The sequence below is a fragment of the Dreissena polymorpha genome, chromosome 16 (genome assembly GCF_020536995.1).
Source record: "Dreissena polymorpha isolate Duluth1 chromosome 16, UMN_Dpol_1.0, whole genome shotgun sequence".
NCBI lineage: Eukaryota > Metazoa > Mollusca > Bivalvia > Myida > Dreissenidae > Dreissena > Dreissena polymorpha.
The window spans coordinates 25107170-25133529 of record NC_068370.1 but is presented as its reverse complement, the minus strand read 5'-3'; the positions used below and the strand labels follow the sequence as shown (position 1 = coordinate 25133529).

General features: G+C 35.4%; 2 protein-coding genes across 5 annotated transcripts in view; both read left to right on the top strand.

Annotated features, from left to right (window-relative positions):
- LOC127862257 (ornithine decarboxylase 1-like) overlaps window positions 1-11318 on the top strand; it is a 30514-nt gene extending 19196 nt beyond the window's left edge. For 2 of the 3 annotated variants that reach the window (XM_052401316.1, XM_052401317.1), the window contains 5 exons: window positions 629-932; window positions 1672-1831; window positions 3933-4063; window positions 4553-4767; window positions 9496-11318. In XM_052401316.1, the coding sequence (XP_052257276.1) occupies window positions 629-932; window positions 1672-1831; window positions 3933-4063; window positions 4553-4767; window positions 9496-9643 (958 nt within the window). In that variant the 3' untranslated portion in view covers window positions 9644-11318. Of the gene's footprint in view, window positions 1-628; window positions 933-1671; window positions 1832-3932; window positions 4064-4552; window positions 4772-9495 lie in introns of those variants that run through there. The other variant, XM_052401319.1, reaches the window with a different exon arrangement.
- A 2464-nt stretch (window positions 11319-13782) lies between these two features.
- LOC127862255 (zinc finger protein 260-like) lies at window positions 13783-25831 on the top strand. 2 transcript variants are annotated; one of them, XM_052401311.1, is made up of 4 exons: window positions 13783-13910; window positions 18368-18664; window positions 18987-19794; window positions 20793-25831. In XM_052401311.1, the coding sequence occupies exons 1-4, from the start codon at window positions 13878-13880 to the stop codon at window positions 21236-21238; spliced, it is 1584 nt and encodes a 527-aa protein (XP_052257271.1). In that variant the 5' UTR covers window positions 13783-13877; the 3' UTR covers window positions 21239-25831. The 2 variants fall into 2 exon arrangements, with proteins under 2 accessions (XP_052257271.1, XP_052257272.1); XM_052401312.1 differs by lacking the exon at window positions 13783-13910 and adding an exon at window positions 16120-16331.
- Window positions 25832-26360: the final 529 nt, after the last annotated feature.

Sequence of the window (26360 nt, the reverse complement as noted above, 5' to 3'; positions counted from 1 at the left end):
TGTGTAAATGAACAAATTTTTTTTGCTGTAAAATAATAATAATGTAACCGTCACCTGTGACTGAAGTGGAAAGTGGCTAAATACATGCCTGGAGTGATTTGTAAAAACAGATTTTAAATATTTTTACAATCCCGAACGGTGGAAATATTGAATGTAATTGAATTTTGAATGTATACAAATGATCTTTGTGTCTGGCTAGTTCGTAGGTTTGGACAGAGATTTATTGATTAAAAAAATCAGGAATGTTTCTAACTTAAGTATGTGTGAAACTAAAAGAACAAATGTACTTACCTTGAAATGTAATCCAAACTTTGTGCAATATCAACATTATTTATTAAGTTTGGTCGTATTCACCAATCCATTCTTATAATAAAGAATATTGATATCAGGCTCTATATGAAGAAGGATGTAGATAGTGTTGCTTAATGCTAAGTTTGATTCAAAATATTTATGTCATTATTATAATGTTCTTTATAAAAAAAAGTGCTGTAGATAGAAGTTGTTAATGCCATGTTTGATTCAAAATTAGAACAGTATATCAATATTCCAATGTAAAGAATATTATTTATTTTTAAACTTAAGTTTTGTGGATACAGACCCTGGCAACAAAGCAATTCTGCATTTTCAGGCTGGTTCTCCGCATTCTACCGCCCAGCAACTTCAAGGTCCAGTGCGAGCTGGGCATTAAGTTCGGTGTGAACCCCGCCAAGGCCATCCATCTCCTGCGCGCAGCCAAGAGCCTAGACCTGGACGTCATGGGGGTCAGCTTCCACGTAGGTAGCGGGTGCCAGGAGCCTGAGGCGTTTGTGGCAGCCATCCAGCAGGCGCGCATGGTGTTTGACCAGGGACTTGACCTCGGGTTCAACATGACCCTGCTTGACATTGGTGGAGGCTTTCCAGGCCACGCAGGCTCCTTCATCGCCTTTGATGCTGTGAGTGTTTGTTGGACAGTTGTGCCAGGAAATTTACTCTTGAAAAATGGGGCTGAATCCATGTTAGTAAAGAGTCATACCAGATTAGACTCATCCGACACTTTCCGCTTTTAATAGACTATCGCTGAGAAGAGACTTCATTTAAATAAAAAATTTAATGGAATGGGAAAGTTTTGTCTCTGATTAGGCTTATCTGAGACGACACTTTACGCACAAGCATAAAGTCTCCTTTACCCAGAGTAAGGTTCAGTTATTTGTTAATTTCAACATTTAACTTCCTTCTGTCTTTATTGTTTGCTATGTGTAAGATGTACATGAATGGGTTGAAAGTCGCACTTGTAATTTGTTTCAATTGATATTACAAATAAAGGAAGGCCAACATTAACTGTCAAAAAATATTTTGTTGTATCAATTTATTTTAGGAATAATATTTGTGGGTCGTAGTTTGTATCAAATAACAATGGTGGAAAATTAAGGGTTAAAAGTTTGAGCCAAAAGCACATTTGATTTGAAACCATGCATTAAAACTTCCCACTGTGGCCTTTGCGAATATGGCATTTATCTCAGTTAGCACAATAATCCTTCCTTTAACATAAAAAAATATATCAAATTCACACAATGTACAAAGGTTTGTAATTGTATGTATTATTAATATGTAATTGTATGTATTATTAATATAAATAATGATTATTAATATACAAATAATGTAATATTGAAAGTGTCTACTTCATGTTTTCAGATCTCCCAGGTTGTGAACATGGCACTTGACAAGTATTTCCCTGCCGAGGAGGGCGTGACACTGATTGCTGAACCAGGTCGTTACATGGTTGCCTCCGCCTTCACACTGGCTGTCAACGTCATCGCCAAGCGTGTGGTGGCTCGCGACCAGAATGGCAGCAGTATGTTGTCATTGTCTTTGGATTAAGCCGAATTAACCCTTTACCACTTAGATATGTATTTTTAGCTCACCTGAGCACGACGTGCTCATGGTGAGCTTTTGTGATCGCTTTTTGTCTGTTGTCCGTTGTGCGGCGTCAGCATATGCCTTGTTAACTCTCCACTTTCATTGCCCAATCTTCATGAAATTTGGTCAGAAGATTGGTTTCAATGATATCTTGGATGAGTTCGAAAATGGTTATGTTTGCTTGAAAAACATGGCTGCCAAGGGGCGGGGAATTTTTCCATATATGGCTATAGTAAAATCTTGTTAACACTCTAGAGGCCACATTTATTGTTCAATCTTCATGAAACTTGGTCAGAAGATTCATCCCAAAAATATCTTGGACGAGTTCGAAAATGATACCGGTTGGTTGAAAAACATGGCCGCCAGGGGGCGGGGCATTTTTCCTTTTACGGCTATATTAAAACCTTGTTAACACTCTAGAGGCCGCATTTATTTTCCAATCTTGATGAAATAAGATCAGAAGATTTGTCCCACTGATATCTTGGATGAGTTCAAAAATGGTAACGTTTGCTTGAAAAAATGGCCGCCAAGGGGCGGGGCATTTTCCCTTATATGGCTATATAAGGCTATAGTAAAATCTTGTTAGCACTCTAGAGGCCACATTTATAGTCAGAACTTCATGAAACTCGGTCAGAAGATTCATCCCAGTTATATCTTGGACGAGTTCAAAAATGATGCCGGTTCAACTGTTGGTTGAAAAACATTGCCACCACGGGGATGGGGCTATTTTCCTTATATGTCTATAGTAAAACCTTGTTAACACTCTAGAGGTTACATTTATTTTCTGATCATCATGAAACTTGGTCAGAAGATTTGTCCCAATGAGATCTTGGATGAGTTCGAAAATGGTATTGGTTGCTTTAAAAACATGGCCACCAGGGGCAGGGCCTTTTTCCTAATATGGCTATAGTAAAACCTTGTTAACACTCTAGTGGCCACATTTATTGTCCAATCTTCATGACATTTGGTCAGAAGATTGGTCTCAATGATATCTTGGATGAGTTTGAAAATAATTGTTTGCTTGAAAAAAATGGCTTGCAAGGGGCGGGGCAGATTTCCTTATATGGCTATAGTAAAATCTTGTTAACACTCTAGAGGCCACATTTACTGTCCAATCTTCATAAAACTTGGTCAGAAGATTCATCCCGATAATATCTTGGAAGAGTTCAAAAATGATGCCAGTAGGTTGAAAAACATGGCTGTCAGGGGGCGGGGCATTTTTCCTTAGATGGCTATAGTAAAACCTTGTTAACACTCTAGAGGCCGCATTTATTTTCCGATCTTCATGAAACTTGGTCAGAAGATTTGTCCCAATAATATCTTGTGATCTCAGGTGAGCGATTTTGGGCCTTTTAGGCCCTCTTGTTACGCATTTGTAGCCCCTAAGAAAGATAAAATTAATTAAAAACTTTCTTACTTGATACAAGTTTTAAGGCTTCATTTCCAACCCTTAATACTGAAGAGCAGCAAACAGCATAAAACCTGAACAGAGTGTGAGTTACTTGCAGGCTGTTCTGGTTTTATGCTGTTTGCACATAGCCATTTTCACTTTGCTTCTGAGGGGTAAAGGGGTTAGCACAACATGTGTGAATTCCAAATTAATATTTTGTTGTCATAAATTAATATGTGCACTTTTCTTTCTCAGTTGTACACACATTGTAGCTTTATTTGCAAATTTAAAAAGGTGACAACACAAAGGGAGAGTGATAAATTGCTATTGATGAAGACTGTTACAAAAGTATAATTTATCTGAAGGATAGTTTATAGGATAGTCAAATGGGCCATGCTCTGGGAAAACAGGGCTTGATCCTTGTACTAAGTGTCATCCCAGATCAGTGTGTGCAGTCACCACTGGCTAATCAGGTATGACACTTTCAGCATAGACTGAATTTTTGTTCAAGAGAGACCTTCCGTTTACAAATAAATGCCTTAGAAGCGGAAAGTCTCGTCGCTGATAAGTCTGTGTTGACTGCCGGGTTTTCCCCGAGCAAGGCTTATACACTTTCAAGTGACACCATTTTGTTTGTCCCCTTCAGCTGAGGAGCTCAATGGTGAGCCAAGCGTGTCTGACCAGCCAGCGGTCATGTACTACGTCAGTGACGGGGTCTACGGCTCATTCAACTGTCTACTGTATGACCATGCCGAAGTGAACATCAAGCCACTCAAGGTGATGATTTGTGTATATTGGTTTATATTTGCCTTCGCTTTTAATGCTGGCTCTTTTATATCTTCTTGTACAGTCCTACTAGTGCCTCAAAAATTACACTTGTCATGAGTTGAAAGTCACTTTACGTAACTTCAAAATGAAACTTAATATACTTTGTAAGTTGTTTTGAGTTATACAACATCTACCTTTCGTAAAATGTTCTCATTTTTTTTGTTGTCCCTGATTAGGGATGTGCGGAATGCATAGGTTAATCTGGGAGGACACTTAACAAACATGCATAAAGCCATGTTTTTCTCAGAACAAGGCCGACTTGTACTTTTCTAATGTGAAGTTCTTCTTTTCCATAAGTATGTAAGACATTTACTAGTTTCCTATCAGTCGGATTAGCGCCCAAAAATACACTTTCCCTGACTTGAAAGTTACTTTCACATACAGTTATGTCAAAAAAAGTTGTATTTACCATAACATCATTTCGTTTTCCCCCTTCAGTATGTGGATGTCGATGACATGACCTTTGAGAGCAGCGTGTGGGGGCCGACATGCGACGGTATGGACTGTATCCTGAAGAACGTTCAGCTGCCTATGCATGAGGTCGGCGAATGGTTCTACTTTGAGAACATGGGCGCGTACACTATCGCCGCGGCGTCCACCTTCAACGGAATGCAGAATCCCACACGCTTCTACTACTGCGATGCTGACATTTGGTAGGTATTCTGAGTGAATTATTTTTCCTGACATACTTGTTTCTTATTACTTTCATTCTAGAAATATTTTTTCATGTTAGCCCTTAGTTATGTTTTAGGCCTGATTAAACCAGTATAAAAAAAAGAATAATGTTGAAATCATTTTAACATAAAGTTCAACATTTAATTTGATTTTCTGCTAAGTAATATACACAGGAGAATTACCTAATCTGTAAACACTACCATCAACAAATTAAAAAATTTATTATTTTTTCTCTTTTTTTGGAGGGGGGGGGGGGGGGGGTCATTCAGTTTGGAGAGTTTGGAGAATTCTATAAACAGTGGAAACTTCCTAACCAGATCCTATCTAAACCCAAATACTGTACAAACAGGATTGGACAATTAAAACATCTCCACAATACTGGAATTGCATTCCCAAAACTCAGCTATTTTTCTATTGTATTTGCTTAGTCCAGGGCTTTTTTTCCTGACTTTGTGAAGTGGCGCTGGCCCTTCACTTTGTGAAAAAATGAGTCGCGAACTTGTCAAAATTGTGAAAAATTGAGTCACGAACTTTTCAAAATTGTGAAAAATTGAGACGCGAACTTCTTAAAATTGTGAAAAAACGAGTCGCAAACTTCTTAAAATTATGAAATTTAAAGTTTAATGCATTAGTATAGTTAAAGCATGTTAAACACTTAAATATTATCAAAATTTCCTTAAATAATGCAATAAAGGCATATTTTCCTTCTATGAATACTGGATTTGATACAATAACAACACATATACATATATCTTATTTGCAAAACATTCATGTTCCAAATGCAACTAAAATACCTGGTCAAAACACTTTTTTTCCACAGGAATAACATTTATAAACATAGAATATTTCAAGGGCACATAACTCAGACATGTTCTGGACTTTACAGCTTAAGAACTCTGTTCTTTTTACTCTTGAAAATGTCAATAATTCTTTCAATATCTGAAAGGGAACATTCCTTCTTCGTGATAATTTTCATGTTCTGTGAGCCTGACCCTCACCAGTGCATGATGATCTCCCAGGGAGGTTGTCATTTGATCTGAAACATTAGGTATACATTGAACAACAGTACTTTTGTAAGAAATGTAAACAAGTTATTTTATTTTTCACATTTTTTAACAAAGCATAAATAGACTACAATACTAACATACAAAGTTTGAATCATGAATATGCGTCATGAATATGCATTTAAATTAAAAAAATATTTATGAAGGGACCACAGTATTACTTTAACCAGGATTTACAATCGTAAACAGATACGAATAACAAGTCTCGGCCATCAATACTAGGGGACGTTTTGACTAGGGGCCGTTTTGACTAGCTTCCATCAATACATAAGCCGCGGCAGATGCTTTCACTTTTATCAAATGACTTTCCTTATAATGTTATCAATGTGCATGTTTCAAAACTTACCCTTCTGTAGATAGCTTTTGTTTCTTCACTGTTATCCCCAAATTTCAATAAAGCAGGATTATTTTGCGTTTTTTTAATTCGTGTAGTACCACGGCAAATCGCAAAGAAGGAAAAAAAGCCCTGTACCAAACATAAAATTGCATCCGAAAACTGGTCTGTGATTGTTTTTGGCTACTTCAAATAGTGTCAAAAGTCTGTGTTTTGGGGATTTAGTGTTATCAAATATATAGACACGCCTTTAAAATGAGCATGTAAAAATCCCCATGGAAAATGGAGAATAATGACAGGGAACAGATTGACTTTGTGTGTTTAGCATGATATGTTTATTTTTGTAATCAGGGGTTTTTCTGCCTATTTTGGGAAAAGGAGTCTGACCAAATTGGGATTTTTTTATCGACAAAATTTGCCAATTTGGGAATTTTTGCTTCGATGAAACGGCTCATTTGGGAAAAAATTGTGAATATATCATGCTTAAATAATTCAGTAGTTTAACAAATAAATTTGTATTTATTTGTTATTTTGTCTTCTTTATATAAACAGATGTAATATTGGGCATGTTCAACGTTTATTCAAGTACTGCAGTTTTGTTTTTCAGTTACAGATACACTCTGAGATAAGAACTGAACAGTCAAAACCTTATAGCAGATATTTTTGACCAAACAAACACTGGTTAGTCACGCAAGTTATAAGACACTTCATTCTTTAAAAAAAAACAAAAACAAAAACAACTTTTTTTTGGAAATTGGGATTTTTTTTATAATTTCGGTTTGGGATCGGGTCCGTTTGCTTTGGGAGTGCCTCTGTTTTCCGGAGGCGCAGACAGTGCTGAAAACCCCCTGCTGTAATATCATTTATATGAAGTTGATTTAAAATCTGTCTGCTGCTCATGTCAGGAATATATCACTGTTGCTAAAATAAAAAAATGGAAACAAAACTGAACAAGTTAAATGCCTTGTAAGCTGTTAAATAAATGCCCAGTAGATTTTATTTTTAACCAATTTATGCCTAGCGTCTAGAAAAAAGGCCTTGGCAAACAGCGTAGACCCAGATGAGACGTTGCATGATGCGGCGTCTCATCTGGATCTGCCCTGTTTGCTTTAAAGAATTTCTGTCAGAAATATTCTAAATATAGAAATAAATATACTAGACTTCCCTAATTTTGGAAATAAATTGATCCAATGTAGAAGGATGGGAGAGTCCACTAGGCTTAAATGGGTTAAAGATATGTCGGTTTCCTTATTGTTGATAATATTTTCGTAATTAAAAAACACAGGAGCCATAGAAGTTATGTTGGAACTGAATCAAATATTATATAAGTGTGAAGTTGTTTGGCCTATGAAAGATTAATATCAAGTGCATCCATGCTTTATTATTTAACATATAAGCTATTTTTCAAGCACAAGCAAAATGTCAGCATTGACTGTTGATAAAATATTATCATGCTTGTTGTCAGTTGCAATCACATACCTTATGCATTGTATGTGGAAGATGAAATATGTTGGCAACATCAATATAGACTTGAAATCTGAATTGTTTGGAGACCCACAATGATTACATTGGATCTTCAAATTTGTTATTGATATGAATGTAGACGTGAAAAACACTTTTCTTGCCAAGGGTTCTACACCTTTCTGAGTTATTTGCCCTTGAATAAAGGTGACACAGTGGTGCGAGGTATACAATATATGACAAAGCTGTAGTTGGAAAAAATAACACTCCTAAAAACGGACACATACTGTTATCAAATGTATAAATAAGTAGGACTCAATCACACTTCAGCCTTTATGTTCACTGTTTTGGGAAGGGGGCTAGGATTTTGAATTTGGGAAAAAAGCCTTGTTTTGACTAAAATTGGCAATTGTGTTGTTGTTTTGCCTACAAATAATTTAAAATTGAGAATTGTTTTTACAATTCTGTGTTAGGAAAGGTTCGACTAACACAGCTTTATAGGGAGATAATCTTAAAGTGGAATTTTAATTTTCTTTTGGACACCTTCAATTTTTGAATATAAGGCAGTCATATGGGAAAAAGATATACTTTTTATACGCCCGTCTATGACGGGACGTATTATGGTATACCCCGCGTCTGTCCGTCCGTCCGTCCGTCTGTCCGTCCGTCCGTCTGTTAATGTCGTACGCTACGTCAAATATCCTTTGACAGATTTTCTTCAAATTTTAACACAATCTTTATATTGATAAACCCTGATCCCCTTTCGTTTTTGACGGAATTCTGAATTGTCGTTCCAGAGTTATGGGACTTTGTTTGTCAAAATTTCGTGATTTCATTGAATGTCCTACTGTAGCTCAAATATCCTTCAATGGATTTTTTTCAAATTTCAACACAATCTTAATATTGATAAACCCTGATCCCCTTTCGTTTTTGACGGAATTCTGAATTGTCGTTCCAGAGTTATGGGACTTTGTTCGTCAAAATTTCGTGATTTCATTGAATGTCCTACCGTAGCTCAAATATCCTTCGATGGATTTTTTTCAAATTTCAACACAATCTTAATATTGATAAACCCTGATCCCCTTTCGTTTTTAACGGAATTCTGAATTGTTGTTCCAGAGTTATGGGACTTTGTTCGTCAAAATTTCGTGATTTCATTGAATGTCCTACCGTAGCTCAAATATCCTTCGATGGATTTTTTTCAAATTTCAACACAATCTTAATATTGATAAACCCTAATCCCCTTTCGTTTTTGACGGAATTCTGAATTGTTGTTCCAGAGTTATGGGACTTTGTTCGTCAAAATTTCGTGATTTCATTGAATGTCCTACCGTAGCTCAAATATCCTTCGATGGATTTTTTTCAAATTTTAACACAATCTTAATATTCATAAACCCTGATCCCCTTTCATTTTTGACGGAATTCTGAATTGTCGTTCCAGAGTTATGCGACTTTGTTCGTAAAAATTTCGTGATTTCATTGACTGTCCTACCGTATCGGATTTACCATGTTACAATGTTAAATTATCAAGTATTCACATATTCAACTGGATGAGATTTGACTGGAACATTGGAATTCCATACACACATACTCAAATGGGTGAGTTGAACATATTTTTTTGACAAATATTCCAGCTGTCTTCTGCCAACTGAAGTAAAAAAATGATTCAAAGGGTTATTTATTACCTTACTACTTCATTGGCGAACGACGGGCGTATCATGCGCTCATGGCGCAGCTCCTCAGTTGAAATTTGGAACCGGGTAGACTTTCAGCCTGAAAATTTGACCAATTAAACCCTTTATCACTTTAAAAGTATTTTCTTACACAGTAGTTGTGTTGTCTTCCAGGTTTGACGTCTACCCAGAGGCTGTGACAGGATACCATAGCGCCCAGCATGGCCTCCCCTTCCTGCGCGCAGGCCACTCCCTGCATGACACCTTCGAGACCGCCTCCGAAATGTTTGGTGAAAGCAACGGCATCATGTGTAATTACTAGAACAACCACAACACTCTTCCCTGGAAGTAACGACCCATCGAAAGAAATGGACCTGATACTGCTTCAATGATTTTGACTTTTTACACTCGGAACTTTTTGATTTTAGTGTTTTTTAATTATAGTTTTGATACTTTGTGTTTTATCAGAACCCTGTTTTTTTAGAATAAAGTATCTTTTTCGGGGGTAATGTCCATTTTCTTGACTGGTAATATTGGAATGGTTTTATAAAAAGGGGTATAATATGAAGAAATGCTATTAAAACAGGGTTCTTAACATTTTGTGTTGGTCTTTAGATTTTAAACATTACTTTTATTCCCCATTCTTTATTACAGTTGTATTATTTTCCAAACATCGCATGTACTATAGATGCCATCACGTTACTCATGACCTTACCATCATTTATTCATGTGTGTACAAAGATTTATTTGCGTATTCACATATGATATATTGGACCAATGTTTTTGCTCATTGTTTACATTGTCAAGTTCTTTATAAACATGTGTTAAAAATCTGTTTAATTTGTGACTGTCTTTGCTGAAATATTTGTTGTATTTGAAAGTCATGTTTTTTAATCAAAGTAAAATTAAATTGATACATAACTCATCATGGTCAGGTATTTGAAGAATTATTTTTTAAAAGTTCAAATATTTACCAACTATTCACTAACTATTTTTGTATTGCGAATACATAGAGATGACCAATTGACAATCTTATTGTTTTCAATGTTTTACATGTCTCAATGGTGCTGGACATTTTTATTCCCATGTCATTTTACTTTTGGTCAACATGTACATTTTACAACTAAATTAATAACATGGCCGGATTTCTCACATAATTTCTACATTTGTAAACGTAATACTAGTACAATTTGACTGCTGCAACATCAATATAATGTAATTAATGGTTGTTCATTTACAAATATACCACGTTTTAGTTAATAATGCATTATGGGTGTCAACTTTAAACAACCAATCATTTTCTGCTAAATTTTATCTGTAGATTGTATGTTTGAGGAGAATTTTGTTGCCTGTCAAATTGCTAGTGTTGAAGCATGTTGCTTCCATTTGTAACATAGCGGGCATGAATTACGTTTGGCATCTATGGTATTATGTATATTCCTTATTTCTTTTTTAAGTGTTTGGTATTCATTTTATCATGAGGGGTATGTGAATGTTGTTTTGCTTATGACTATGTAACACTTGGTGTAAGAATTGAATGCAAATTTCCCTCTGCAGATTTATTATATTACCAAAGTAACTGCCAAAATAATGGTCCAAAATAACGATTTTTACGATCATTTCATTAATCATCTGCATTGGCAAAAGAAATGTGCCTTCAACTTCTTCACATTATGAAATATATTCCTAGTTTTTTCAGTCATTTTTCAGCGTATAAACCCCAATCACTTAAAACGGAAGATAACGGAAAGTAATAGTTGCTCCTTGAATAGTGTAATTTGATATTAATGAAACATTCATGTTCTATTCATACAACCAATAGCTAACAATAGATTGGTTATATAAACACTGAGGGCACTTGCTTGAAAGCTCCGTCTGGCCAGATTTTAATGTTGTACCTTTAATTTACACCAGTGTCTTTATTGTGTTGAGTGTATTGGTGTAACTTACAGTTACAGGTGTTCATTATTGTCTAATAAAGTGCTTCATAAACACAATACTAAGTTGTTATTTATCTTAAGTCTATGTCTTTAACCTATAGATCAGAGAGAGTTGTGAGCGTATGCAAAATATATTTTATGTTGTTAAAAAAAGAACGCTTCGTGTGCATGGTTTTCAACAACCAAATTTTATATACAAAATAACCACTGCATTTTATTTAACTGGTTAAATACTTATTCAAAGAATTAAGTACAGACTGATAGGAAGAATATTTGCGATCTAGATCGACAGCTGTAGTTTAGGTAACACTTCATATTGCCAGTCATAGGAAACTTCCACTGCCTTGTCCACCCATTTATACTTTTATAACGATACATGACTCCTGGTGCATTGATTTTATTTCAGTATATCTAGAGCGCATTACATGAGATACACGTTGCGCCTGCTGTCAATTTTCAACATGCCGGAAAGTCGAATAATCTGAAACCTTATCTAAAGACATATCACTTTCTACTATGCAACACAAGAGACGACTTTTGGTTACATAACTATTGTTTGCCACACAGTTTCGGCATTTTGAGTTAGCCTAAAGTAGTTACATTTCATCAGTAAGTGATAGTCACGCTTCTTCAGTAAGCGATCCGGATAGCTCTTATTCGTGGGTGGGAGTGGGCTGTGGAATAATAAAGATAAATAGAACATGTTGTATGGTTTGTGAAAATCATTTAATGTAGCCTACCTGTTTGTATCTTCATTTTAACGTTGTTGTTGTTTGTTTGTTGTTACAAAAAAAGAGAAAGTTGCTTACGACGTGACGTATGATACAGCATAGTATGATACCACCTCACCGTGTAGTTGAAAGGCAAATATTACAAATCTGCCATTGTTCGTTTTCTCTCAAAATATTTGATCCATCATCAATACATCAACACATGTCAAATAGTCAATTTGAAACACGGAACATATCAAAAGACCGCTCAATTGAAAGTGCATGCACACCTTTACCCAAAGAACGAATAAAGTTGGTTTTCTGTTAAAGACATAGTGTCGTAATACATAATTATAATCTTACTTATTCCACAGGTGGTTAGCGTGTGGGTTTGTTATTAATTAGTAAAATATCATTTTGAATGAAGAATAATCAAATTATAACGAAAAATCAACTTCTCTGAAGAAAAAATAACTATCAAATATATAGAATAAGTGAATTTTTTTCAGGGAAGTTGATTTTTCGTTTTAATTTTTTCATTAAAAATGATGTTTTTACTAAATAATATCATAGCCACACACGCTCACCACCAGTGACTTATTCTGGGCGTTTGTTACTCTACATATTTTATCGCGAACACGCGCTTTTTGAAGCCGTAAAGACACTGTACTTATAATAATGTAAGTTTTTTTAAGAATCAATACAATTGGTTTGATCTACCGCCATGAAAATCGACGATTTCATTTCAGGGGCCTTTTCACGTTTTGGTAAATTGACAAAATTCAAAAATGAATTGTTTCAGATTCGCAAATGTTCGTTGTAGTTATGATATTTCTGAGGAAACGGTAATACTGTATATTAATTATGCTCTAAAGTATCCATTATATGCAACTTTTCACGATTTAAAAACCAGAAATTTATAAAGCGTTGCAACGCGAAACGATTGAATAATTTTGGGACTTCTGTTGTTGTCGCTATAATTTGTGATACTAGCAGGATTGCTGATATAATGTATAAAAAACATTACTCATTGTACGAGCAGGGATGGCCGAATGGTCTAAGCGACAGACTTTTACTGCAGTGCTCCAGGGGTCAGTGGTCCGAGCCCAGGTGAAGTTACTTTTTTATTTACTTAAGTTTTTTTAGACACAATGTATACATTAATCAATATAAAGCGTTTAATGAAAAACTTTAATACATGTCGCATGTGAAAAAGCCCCTTAAATGACAATTTATATTACTTAATAAACTTATTGACAAAATCAGATAGGTCTACCTACGCCTTTGGCATTTACTATCGTCAAAACCCAGGAAGGCTTTAATATGTTGTTCACGTACTGATAACAGAATGCCGTCTTTAGGTGAACAGTTATTAAGTACTAATGTACTTTCTTATTCAACGTTGACTGTTTTTGGCAAACGATTACAATGCAGTCTAGTTTACTCTTATCCAGTTGGAAACACGTGGGAATCACGAACGGACAATCTTTGAGACACATTAATTTATATAACCAAGATGTTCGACTAATTCACATGGTTCATCAAAGTCACCGATACGTCCTATAATCATGAAATGATCATGTTTTGTTTCGTCATTGTCGTACAAAGTTCATTCAGTGAGCAACTGTACAATCATACGAATAGCGAACTTTGTAACACCACGAACCGGCCGCATGATTTTGTGTTCATATTGTAAACAGAAACTAGATGCTATCACTCGCTGATCAGGCACACAATGCAATATGATTGGTCAAACAAGTCAAACCCTCACTTTCCATTGGTCCCGCCTTTTTCATTATGCTAATGTCAGGGTCATATTTATTATGGTTTTTAACAAACTATGGTAATATGTAGCAAGATGCTATTTTTCCATATGTTCAATAAAGAAAGATAAAGACAAAAGAAAATGGATGTTAACACATTAATTTCCTCAAATGAGGTAAGCCGCAACACCTTTCTTTTTTATACAAAGCGAAATACAAAATATTGTGTTTATCGTCTGCTTCCAGTTCCATGTGAAAATCATGCTCAGTTATTTGTAAACATTATTTTCAACATTAATTTGATGTCAATTTAATTATGCACGTTCTTTTATTTCGGTGAAGCTCAAATGTTAATTATTTTCAGTATATACTGTGTTTAAAATATTACACAAAATGAAAAGCGCATCAAAGTAAAGCCTAAAGCAGTAAAGGGTGTGCCAACGTAATTGTTTCAAAAGGCAGCAAGTAGGGTAAAAATACATTACGGTTTGTGAGAGCATTTAAAATGGTATTAAATGTATATGTGAAGATTCTTGTCTTGAATTAATTGAGATATTCAAAGCGCATTCGGATTTTAATTTTAACTATTGCGTCGCATACGTTTTGTACTGCAGACTACGCCTACGGTTCAAACGTTCACTCGCATGGCTCATGATAGTATGACACAGGGTTGCTTCCCTTGTTTGCCATTGACTTACATACTCGCACTAATCACGCTTCACCCAGTAACATTTTTCATGCTGACAGCGTTAACAAATTAACAAAAGAACATTATTGTGTTAATAATATTGATTTTTGTTCTTAATAACTTTAAAGTTGTCGTTTTAGATACATAAATCGATCAGCCAATTAGGGCATGTCTAGATGGGGTCCACCAGGAATGTCTAGTCGTCTAGTCTTATCAATATATGACCGATTTGTTTTTAGGGTTAAGATCTGTAACGTTAAACGTGTGTAACCTTAGTTATTCAACACTTTATCCCTTGAGGCAGTGTAAGATCAGGTGTAATTATACATTGATATAGTCAAGACTTGAAAGATTGGAGGAAGAAATGGCAAACAATAACAATAATGACAAAACATGTTTCTCATACTAACAATAGTAATATTATTAAATTAAAACCATTATTAAGTAGCTAATGTTAAAAAATTTAATAAGCTAGCCTACATAACTATTATAAGCCGTACTTCATAGCTCAGTTGGGAAACTAGGCTGTCTGGTAAGGGCAGTGGTTGGTAAAAATGCCTTTCACATTAAATTTAAAACAACCCGATTCAATCCCCATTGCCAGAAGAATGTGATATGGAGTTTGGTTGGTAGTCGCCATACTGAATAGGTGGGGTCTCCTCCAGGTTCTCTGGTTTCCCCCTAAACACAAGTCCACACCTAATTTAATAATATCTTTCAATAAAAAACTAATAACTTAAGATTGCAGTTATAATACAAAATTCGTCCCAACGTTCGCGTGTATAATAATTAATAAGGTAGGCGCGCTAGGACACACTTCAGGTCCTCAAATAATCATGATGCAGTCTCATTTGTGGAACTTGGACTTTTTTCTTCATCTGTTGATGCGGCAGTATAATCTATTTCCACCCTCATGTTTTGAAATAACTAACAATTTACTGAGTCAATTAAATATTTACCCAAATCTGCAATTAACAATTGAGTCAATATTAAGTTTTGCAACCACTGTGACATCATTTAATCAAGGGCTCCTAATCGATTTAACAGCTTTAAAACAGTTTGACTTTGAGCCATCCAATAATTAGACTCTTGCGAACCGGATCCAAAAAAACACACATGATCATCTATATTAATATCAACATAAAAGTAGTGGCACTTCAAGAAGAGCCAAACGGAAATTCAAGCCAAATTTAACTGGTTTGAGTCATCGTGTTCTTTTTACAACAATAAATGATCTCTCTTTTGGTTTAAGTCTTATTATGTGGATAAAATCCATAATTGCAAAACATATTATTGCAAACTGGTCTCTTATTTGCATCTATTGAATTGTTTGCTGTTTAACTTAAAACTAAATTGTCTTCATGTATTAATTCTAGATTACATTGTGAGAGGCTTTATGGACTACTTAAATAGCTTTGGTGGTTAATACAAATGGATATATTGACTTTACTCGGGTTTTAATCCTGGTTTTCCAGCTGAATGAATGTCTTGTTAAAGTCGTGTTAGTAAAACTTTAATGAAATCATTAGAAGACAAGGGTGTAATCATTTATTTCCTTCTTGAGATATTTGTGTTGATTATAATTATGTTTGCGTGAGCTCTATTTTGAACTGAAAGCTTCTATACATTTTGGAAGTAGGTCAATTTCACAGTATTTGTAATTTGTATACTGCTGTGTTCTTGTTTAGTTAGGAGTGTGTTAAAATGGCTATTATTTTGTATGCATAGAGGTTTGTTTTATAAAGGAATTTTAAGGCTTTATCATTTGCAGAACTTGATAACACATATTGTGTTACTGACTTTTTGGTGTTGAATTCGGACTTTGGATAATTATAGGGAGAAAAAATGTGACCCAACCTGCAGTGATCCAACAAAGTTCAAGTTATTTATTGTGTTTTAAATTATCTAAGTAAGTTAGTGTTTACCATACTTAAGATTTATTTCTTAAAGGGATACTGTTTGTGGATTGAGAAACATTTCTCTAATTATGAAATTTAGCTTTTATTTCAAAATTACAAATCTGTGAAACTGTCCAGTTAAAGAGACAGTGTTTATTGATTAATTATAAATGTTTATAATGTGGTGTACATGAAATGATTACATTTGAGGTTTACAGACTGTTAAAAAAATCCATAACAACCAAAGAAGAATTATTATGCCCCCCTTCGAAGAAGAGGGGGTATATTGCTTTGCTCATGTCGGTCTGTCGGTTGGTCCGTCCACCAGGTGGTTGTCAGACGATGACTCAAGAACGCTTAGGCCTAGGATCATGAAACTTCATAGGTACATTGATCATGACTCACAGATGACCCCTATTGATTTTGAGGTCACTAGGTCAAAGGTCAAGGTCACTGACCCGAAATAGTAAAATGGTTTCCGGATGATAATTCAAGAACGCTTATGCCTAGGATCATGAAACTTCATAGGTAGATTGATCATGACTAGCAGATGACCCCTTTTGATTTTCAGGTCAATAGTTCAAAGGTCAAGGTCATGGTGGCCCGAAATAGTAAAATGGTTTCCGGATGATAATTCAAGAACCCTTATGCCTAGGATCATGAAACTTGATAGGTAGATTGATCATGACTAGCAGATGATCCCTATTGATTTTCAGGTCACTAGGTCAAAGGTCAAGGTCACGGTGACCGGAAATAGTAAAATGGTTTCCGGATGATAACTCAAGAACGCTTATGCCTAGGATCATGAAACTTGATAGGTACATTGATCATGACTGGCAGATGACCCCTATTGGTTTTCAGGTCACTAGGTCAAAGGTCAAGGTCACAGTGACCCGAAATAGTAAAATGGTTTCCTGATGATAACTCAGGAAAGCTTATGGCTAGGATCATGAAACTTCATAGGTACATTGATCATGACTCGCAGATGACCCCTATTGATTTTCAGGTCACTAGGTCAACGGTCAAGGTCACAGTGACAAAAAACATATTTACAAAATGGCTGTCACTACAACTTAGAGCCCATATGGGGGGCATGCATGTTTTACAAACAGCCCTTGTTTCAGTATTCACGACTGCAAGAATGTAAATAGCAATATGTGTCTTGTTCTGATAAAACTTGGCATAATGCATGTGTGTAAAGTGTCGTTCCAGATTAGCCTGTGCAATCTGCACAGGCTTATCAGGGACGACACTTTCCGCCTAAACTTGATTTTCGGTAAGGAAGGACTTCCTAAAAACTAAAAATACCATTAAAGCGGAAAGTGTCGTCCCTGATTAGCCTGTGCGAACTGCACAGGCTAACCTGGGAGACACTTTACGCACAGGAATTAAGCCCAGTTTTCTCAAAACAAGACACATATGACAATTTTCAAATATGTAGTAGAAATAGCAAGTTTTTTCTTTTCTCAGTTGGGAAAATATCTTTTACAGGTTCTATATCAAGTAGGAAAAAATCGCTTATCTATGTATGAGCCTCGCTATGTGAAAAGGAGGTGTAATGCATGTGCATAAAGTGTTATCCAAGATTAGCCTGTGCTTTCAACACTGGCCAATCTGGGACACCACAGGGCTCAACATTAACCTAAAAACCAACTTGCCCTTCCGGGCAAGTGCTTAGAAAATCTACTTGCCCTGAACGTAAAGCCGCTTGCCCAAACATGAAAAATAACATTAACTGTAAACCTCATATTCTTTAATAAAGATCAAAATGATACACCACAAAACTTTTTTTTTGGCACATTTAACAAAATCATTACAGCAATTTAAGTCAAATTTAAGTCTAAATTAAATGCTCTTTGTTATTTTTTGCACTTGCCTGGGCGGACAACTAGATTGTAAAATAACTTGCCCGGACCCAACTTTTACTTGCCAGGGGCAATAGGACAACCATTAATGTTGAGCCCTGCACCACTTTATGCCAATGCATTGACATGTAGACCCGGTTTCCCAGACCCAGGCTCATAGTCATATTAATTCTTTGGTACAGGTCCGGTCAGACCACGAGCATTCCTGCAGCAGTCCACGCAGTTCCGTAGATGAATGTGTAGAGTGTCAGGCGGTGGAGACCCTGTTGTCCATCTCTGCATCCAGTCCGGCCAGCAGTGACCGCTCCTCTGTCAGCATGGACTTTGACATTGACCAGGCGTCGGTTAGTGAGTCATGGAGTTTGAGGGACACCCATTCCCCCCCAGGGCAAAGTTATTCTGCAACTCCAATATGTTTCCATGGTTCAGGGTCGCCTTTATATACCCCACCCCGAAGGAGGGAGTCAATATTAGCACAGGTTTGTTTGTATAAAGGAGTTGTGTTGTATCAGTTATCATTTAAATTAGAATGTTTCTTGTGGATGGCTTGCTACTGGTTAGTTTTCAGGAATCATCAACATGATACAAAAACTTGTATGATGAAACAATGGGAACTAGGATTGGAAAGAGCATCATAACCAGTATTATTTGTGACATGTTTTGAATTTTATGCATATAGTTTCACATTTAATTCTTTAGCCTTTTCCTTGCATATATGGGTCCGTTAACTTAAACAGACCATTTTGCAATCATAATGCATTTGAAAGACATTTACGTATTTTATGTGGTTCTCGTTAACAGCTCCTGATGGAAGCACAGAGTGTTTCAGAGTGCAGGCAACCGTATGTCTGCACATCGCCCCCTAGACAAGACCACTTGAGAGGTCAGCCTGTCTCAGTCATAGTGGAAAACAATGCAAACAGAGTGGACTTAAGTGACAGTATTTCCAGTGCATTGGCAGGTTTTAAGTCAAACAGTTCAGCCTACACTGAAACGTTACCATCATCACCTGTTAAAAGTTTTGCACAAGATCCCGTAGTTTCTAGTCATTCTAATTTACCAAAGTTGTTTTCAGAAAAATCTCCTATTCTGCGACAGCACCTGTGTTCTCCTAAATTTAGTACACAAAGTCGGCAAATTCTTGGACTCAAACCGTTATCAGGCGACAAACTGTTGAAAGTTTCTCAGTCCAATCAAACAGAGGTTTCAGATAGTGCTTTATCAACACCATCTCCATCAACCGTAGCATCAATAATGGTCACTCCTCAGCAGATGTCAGCATGGGGAACGAATTCCACGTCCACAATTAAGATCCCAATAATGCTGCAAGCGCCTCCAAACTGTTCAATAGCTAACGGTGTCCCACAGATTCTTCAAGTAGTTGTAATGAACAATTATTGTCTACCAAATACTACTTGCACACCACTAGTCAATGATGGTTTGTGCAAAATTGCGCCGACTCCGTTTACAAATGGACAGAGCTACAAGTTGCCAGTGAGCTCTGAGACCAATGACAGTCACAGTCGACCACACAAATGCACGTACAAAGAATGTGGCAAGAGTTACATCAAGAGTTCCCATTTGAAGGCACACATTAGAATACATACAGGTTAGTACAAAGTATTACATTAAATATGTGCATAAATAGTTGTCCCAGATTAGGCTGTGCAGTACACACAGGCTAATCAGGGACGACACTTTCTGCTTTATGGAAGTTTTCATGAATTACTGTTTAAGTGATTGCTTATATTAAAATTGTGTCAGTTGGACATTTTTTAACATACATGTAGAAAATCAGTTCCTTTTTTTAGTCCCCTACCAGTTTCTTCGGAGGGGACTTATGGTTTGCGCTCCGTCAGTCTGTCTGTCTGTCTGTCAGTCTGTCTTGTCTGTCAGTCTGTCTGTCAGTCTGTCCGTCACACTTTTCTGGATCCTGCGATAACTTAAAAAGTTCTTCATATTTTTTTTATGAAACTTGGAACATGGATAGATGGCAATGTGGACATTATGCAAGTAATTTTATTTTGTTCCTACGTCAAAAATTATGGTTGCTATGGCAACAAATAGACTAGAAATACTGCTGAAAATGGTGGTTTTCTGCATCCTGCGATAACTTGTTAAGTTCTTACTATTTTTTCATGAAACTTGGAACATGGATAGATGGCAATATGCGCGTCATTTCATTTTGTTCCTACGTCAAAATTCCGGTTGCTTTGGCAACACATAGACTAGAAATACTGCTGAAAATTGTGGTTTTCTGGATCCTGTGATAACTTTGTAAGTTCTTAATATTTTTTCATGAAACATGAAACATGGATAGATGGCAATATGGACATTATGCACGTCATTTCATTTTGTTCCTACGTCAAAAATTCTGGTTGCTATGGCAACAAATATATAAAAAAAAATCTGGAATTTCTGACAATGGTGGAGCCGGTAGGGGACTTATTTTGCTTGACAATAGTCTTTTATTTCATTCTTTAAGTTGAACATTTCTGTTTACTATAAAGATTTTGGTGAATAATTCAAAGTTTTCTCACATAGAAAATTATCAGCAACATCATCACACAAAATACAAATTCCAACAATGTACTTTTTATGTTTTAGGAGAGAAACCATTTTGCTGCACATGGGACAGCTGTGGTCGTAAGTATGCGCGCTCAGATGAATTATCCCGACACAGGCGCACTCACACAGGCGAGAAAAAATTCATCTGTCCGCAGTGTGGCCGCGGTTTTGTGCGTAGCGATCATCTCACAAAACATATTGGTCGCCATAGCAACACTAGCAGACAGAAGAGCTATAAGGTCACCAATGATGTTCCTTTAGCAATGAAAAAAGTGTTGGACGAGATAATAGATCCGCTTAAAGCATTGGAGGACGACTTGATTATTCCTCTTTCCGGTAGTCGAAGGATCATGGCCAGTAGTTCAACTGTGATAGAGTCATTGCATGAGGACATGAAGTTCTCTAGCATGGACAACGATGATTCTGTTATGTCATGGTCCGCAGATGCTCTGTGCAAGGATGTGCCCCAAGCTGTCTGCGATTAGAGCCATTTTTGTGAACTGACTCATTTATTTATATTTCTTTGTTCAGTAGAATTGTGTATTAAATACTTAAATATTTGAAATACTGCATAAGTGTTTAGGCGGAAGAGGAAATCCTGTTATAAGGCCTTGCCAAACTAAATTCACAGCTCCCAATTGACCTTTGTTGATTGTCAGCATCTTACTGATTGTAATCATCAGGGTTTTGGTAGTATGTTTGATTTTCATCTTTATGTTTTGCCAAAATGTCATTTTTTTTTCACATTTTAATGGTAGAAACATTGGCATACATTTTTTTATCAGTGATCAGTTATACTATTGATGATCAATTTGGATGATGTTGGAATATTACATGAATTTATTTTAATTTGTCATTTAACTGTATAGCTTTGCATAATCACATCAGTGTAATTTGAGGCAAAATTTCCTTTCAGTGGTCCCTTTTCCAAAAACAGTTGCCTTAACATCTCTCTTTTTCAAAGAATCTTGTATCAGGTACATGTGTATGTCACTGAAGCAGTAGTGTTGCTAGAAAGCAAAATAATTTGACCCACCCCTAAGCGTTCTGTTAAGTCATATTCTATCAACAGTTGTTCGAATTGTTTAAATGGTGCATTTATTTGCTCAGTATAAATGTTAATCATGTTTAAATAAGTCAGCCATATAGATATAAATTGCACTGTTTATCTTTGATTGTATTTGCATGTGCCATTGTTAAGCATATAATTTTTTACATGTATATAACATGCAGCATTTTCATTGACATATTTGTTTAAAATCCAATGCATTATTTATTTTATTTAATGATATTATAATACTTCTCATACGTTTTAATAATACATGTAATCTTAGATAAAGTAAATCCAGTATTCCTATAATAAGTCCTTTCAATTAACATGTTTCACTTTAGATTATAAGAGTTCAGTATTATTTTGTAATCCTAGTACATGAGTTGATCTCTTGGAACACCGACTTAGTGCACACGCGTAAAGTATTGTCCCAGATTAGCCTGTGGAGTTCGTTAAGTTTAATCAAAAACGTAACTTTCTGTCTATACTGGATTTTCATTTGGAAAAGACTTTGATTAAATAGAGGATATTTGTTGAATTCGGTGGATTATCGATTTTAATTCACGAGTGATCATAGAAAACGATATTTTCACGAGTGGCGCAGCCACCAGTGAAAAAATATATTTTCTATGATCACGAGTGAATTAAAATCGATATTCCACCAAATCAATCAAATTTTCTTTTTATTTTATGATTTTTTCACAGTTTATATACATCGTTAAAGAGTTTAACTAAAGAATTTCGCTGTGATAATGACGTCATTTCGTCACAAAAATAACGTCATTTCACAGTAAACAGTGAAAATAAACGATAATTTTCACTGATAATTTTTACTGTTTGTAACAGTGAAATTATCAGTTTTAATTCACTGATATTTCTCTATAAACCATCGGAAAGAATAAAATAAAATGAAATATTCCATAAGCCGAAAGTGTCATGCTTGATTAGCCTGTGCAGTTTGATCAGGATGGTCCTAGTTTAATCAGCTCATAATTATCAAGTCTACTCCGAGAGTGAACTGCGTGGGAACTGATAGAATCTACATGATAATAAAACGATGGGAGGTCTCCGATATATTTGTTATCATACACAGCTTGCATGCTAATGTTGGTCTTTTGGCTAGTCCCAATACCGGTATTTTACTTTTTGGTAAAGGATGGTTAAGAACCAAATATAATGAAGCATTCCATTTAAGGGTAAATTTTCGAACAAAAAGCTTGTGCTTGCAAATCTTTTGATAATTGTATTTTTGTATTAAATGCATGTTTTGAGGTTGAGGTTTTAGAACTTTTTGATGACATATATTAAGCAATAAACTTCATGTTAATTATTATAATCACTGGCCTGCAATCCAAAAATTACACGACTTTGTAAAGTCATAGACATTGTACTGAGAACCCCCATACCCCCCTCCACCTCCTACCAACCAATGGAACTGTGTCCATGATTGCATGAACGCAATTTAAGTACAGTAAAATGATTTAAGTACGCTATCCCTTTTAACGAAATGGTAATGAAAAACATCATATGATACCAAATATATAGCCAGAATAAACATTATAATGCTCTTATGACATAACTTGTTAAATTAATTCATTATTGGGCAAAGGAAATGTAAACATGTTAAAAATCAATAATGGTTTATTTTTGTATTCCTTATTTCTGTTTTGAATTGATGTCTTTCAAATGGCATTTAATGAATGTGACATATGACTGTTTCAAAATGACTGCCAGTTAATAAGTATTGGCTTTAGTATGTAGATAAAAGAAATTCTGGATATATTTGGTTCTTATTGGCTTTAACAGTAGAAATCTGGTTCTGTGACCTATATAGGACTAGTTTTGCGTATTGCCAATAATATTGGCATTATACAATGTTTAATGAACCAATGTTAATGTTGGTTGAAAATGTGAACACATATATGACATTGCGCCATAAAGATTAAGGCAGGAAAGCCAAATTCATTGAACATTTGAAGTTGAAGGTAAATATTGTGACAGAAATGTTTACAAACATAATTTTATCATGCTGCAAAATAAAAGATCATATATGATTCAATATAGGGATAATACATGTTTTCGAGGGCATGATCATCTGCGAGCGCTCGAAAAATCATATGATGAGAGCTCATATTAATGAGATTTTGAGAGCGCCCGCAGATGATCATGTCCGAGAAAATGTGTGTTTTTGTTATTATTGCATAAACAAATCACACATACCAAAATAAATTAAGATAACATTGAAAACAATATGTTTTGTTCATTCGACATTGACAAAATAATTTGATTATTTCAATACAGTTCAAGGTTGTGTTTTACATATGCCTCACTCGGTCATCATCCAAAATGACGAGGCTTTACTTTCTGAGAGTCAGTGTTCGATTTAAAATGTGTTTAAACTGTGGATTAATGCAAAGTTAAAATGCAGCCACGCAAAGTAAGAAATGAGGAATTATTTTGAAATTTAAAACAGGATTGTTGAAGGTACATAAACACTTACATTTACAGCATAGTATTTGAAAGTGTTGAGTAAATAACCTTAACTTCATTGACGTTGCCAATAAAATAAAGCTGTTGTCAAGAGAGTGCAGATGGTATTATTTGAAAAGTGGATTGAAATAGTCATTGCAATTATCCCTGCATGCATGAGGAAACTGGTGCTTATTCAGTTCCCCATTTATGCTTGGAAAGTCGTCTAAGGCTGGAGAAGGGAAGTAACTGCGCGTGGACCAGATTATGGATATGAAGAACAGATAACAAGGCTTGAACGGCATGTGAATCGCCTTGTTAATACACAATTTCTCCTGTTCAAGCCCTACTTTTGCCAAGTTTCTGCACCCCGCCAGAGGGCATTATAGATAGAGTTTATGCAATAATGAGAAACAATGCATACAAGTTTGTTCTCTTTTCTTTTTCATTAAAATTGATTCCATGATTTTATTTATTTAAACTAAATAATTAAATTGGATTCACCTATGTCACTTGTATGCTGTTGAACCTTTGTTGTTGCTGTTATGAACAGTTTAGTGCTTATTTTAGCTGTTAGTTTGATGTTGATCTTATGCTTCGTTGTTTATGAAATATTGAAGTGATGTATTTTATGTAGTAGATACAAGTTATAGATATGTTAATGTTGTTGTTTTTTTAAATAAGATGTAGAAACATTATCTAATAACATGCAAATTCTGAATGTAAACATGAATATTAATTAAAATACACTAGGTTAATAAATGAAAGAAATTGTGAAATGCAATTCAAATAAACATTAGTTATGATTTTTCAGACATGAATAAACCATCTTCAAATAATGTATACACTCTATTGAACTCTGTCGTTTTAAGTTTAATATATCAAGTTGAAGCAGTGCATAATTTTTAGAAAGGTTAAAGTATATTTCATAGTTCATGTGGAACTTATAATATAATCTGTTGTGAATGATCTTATTGCCATGGTGGATTTGCGGAGATTGTGTATTATGTTTGTTAGAAATCCAATGTATAAGTCATACATATGAGCCTCGTTCTGTGGAAAGGGGTGTTTATGCATGTTTGTCAAGTGTCATCCCAGATCAGACTGTGCAGTATGCACAGGCTACTCAGGGATGACACTTTCTGCTTAAACAAGATTTTTGCTTTTGCTAATAAGAAGCTTTCTTCAAAAGAAAAATATCAAAGCGGAAGGTGTCTCAGATTAGCCTGTGTGGATTGCACAGGCTAATCTGGGAAGGCACGTTACGCACATTTACAGAACGAGGCTAAGTTTTTTCATTTAAGATTGCCCTGTAAAATGACAAGTTGACCTTTTCCAAATGAAACAACGATTTAAGAAGCTTTGTTTGAAAATGTTGTACCATTTAGATTGTGAGATTATTACTTGTTTATTTTAAGCTACTGTGCTATTAGTATCCACTACCGTTTCGTAATTACATCAGATGTCTCTTGTGGCTTTATACAATGCATAGTTATTGATTTGTTATTGGTCTATTACATTGCATGAGTTTAATATGGATTAAAAAATTAAAAAAACAGATCTTGTTCTTTCGTATTTCTACGTGGTGATCTATTTCTACCCGGTCTGCTATTTCCTATTTCTTTCCCGTTGTTTTGAAATTCTGTAAACCTGAAATTTGTTGATGTTACTAGTATGATTTGTTGAATATGTTTTTCTTAAGCATATTAAACCAGGCGAGCTCTACTCTCATAAACGTCTCCAAATCCGTGATAAATTATAATATTTCCCTCATGTTTTAATAGTGAAACGAAACCATGTTACAAAAAAAACTACTGTCGTCCATAAGGATGTACAATACTTATGTTTTACTTTAGACACTTATTGTTACCTACCAAACTGACCACGCGGGAACAAAGGACGTGCAAATGCCACACCGACTAGCTTGGCTGGAAGAACGCTTTTTGTCAATCGGGATCGATCCCATCCCGGCCACAACTTGTGTGGGGGGTTGCCAGTCTTCTTTTTTCAATAAAGACTTCTTAGCGTGAAGTCTAGACGTCGCGTTGGCCGATGGCCTAATGATCACGATTTAATTGGCTATACCC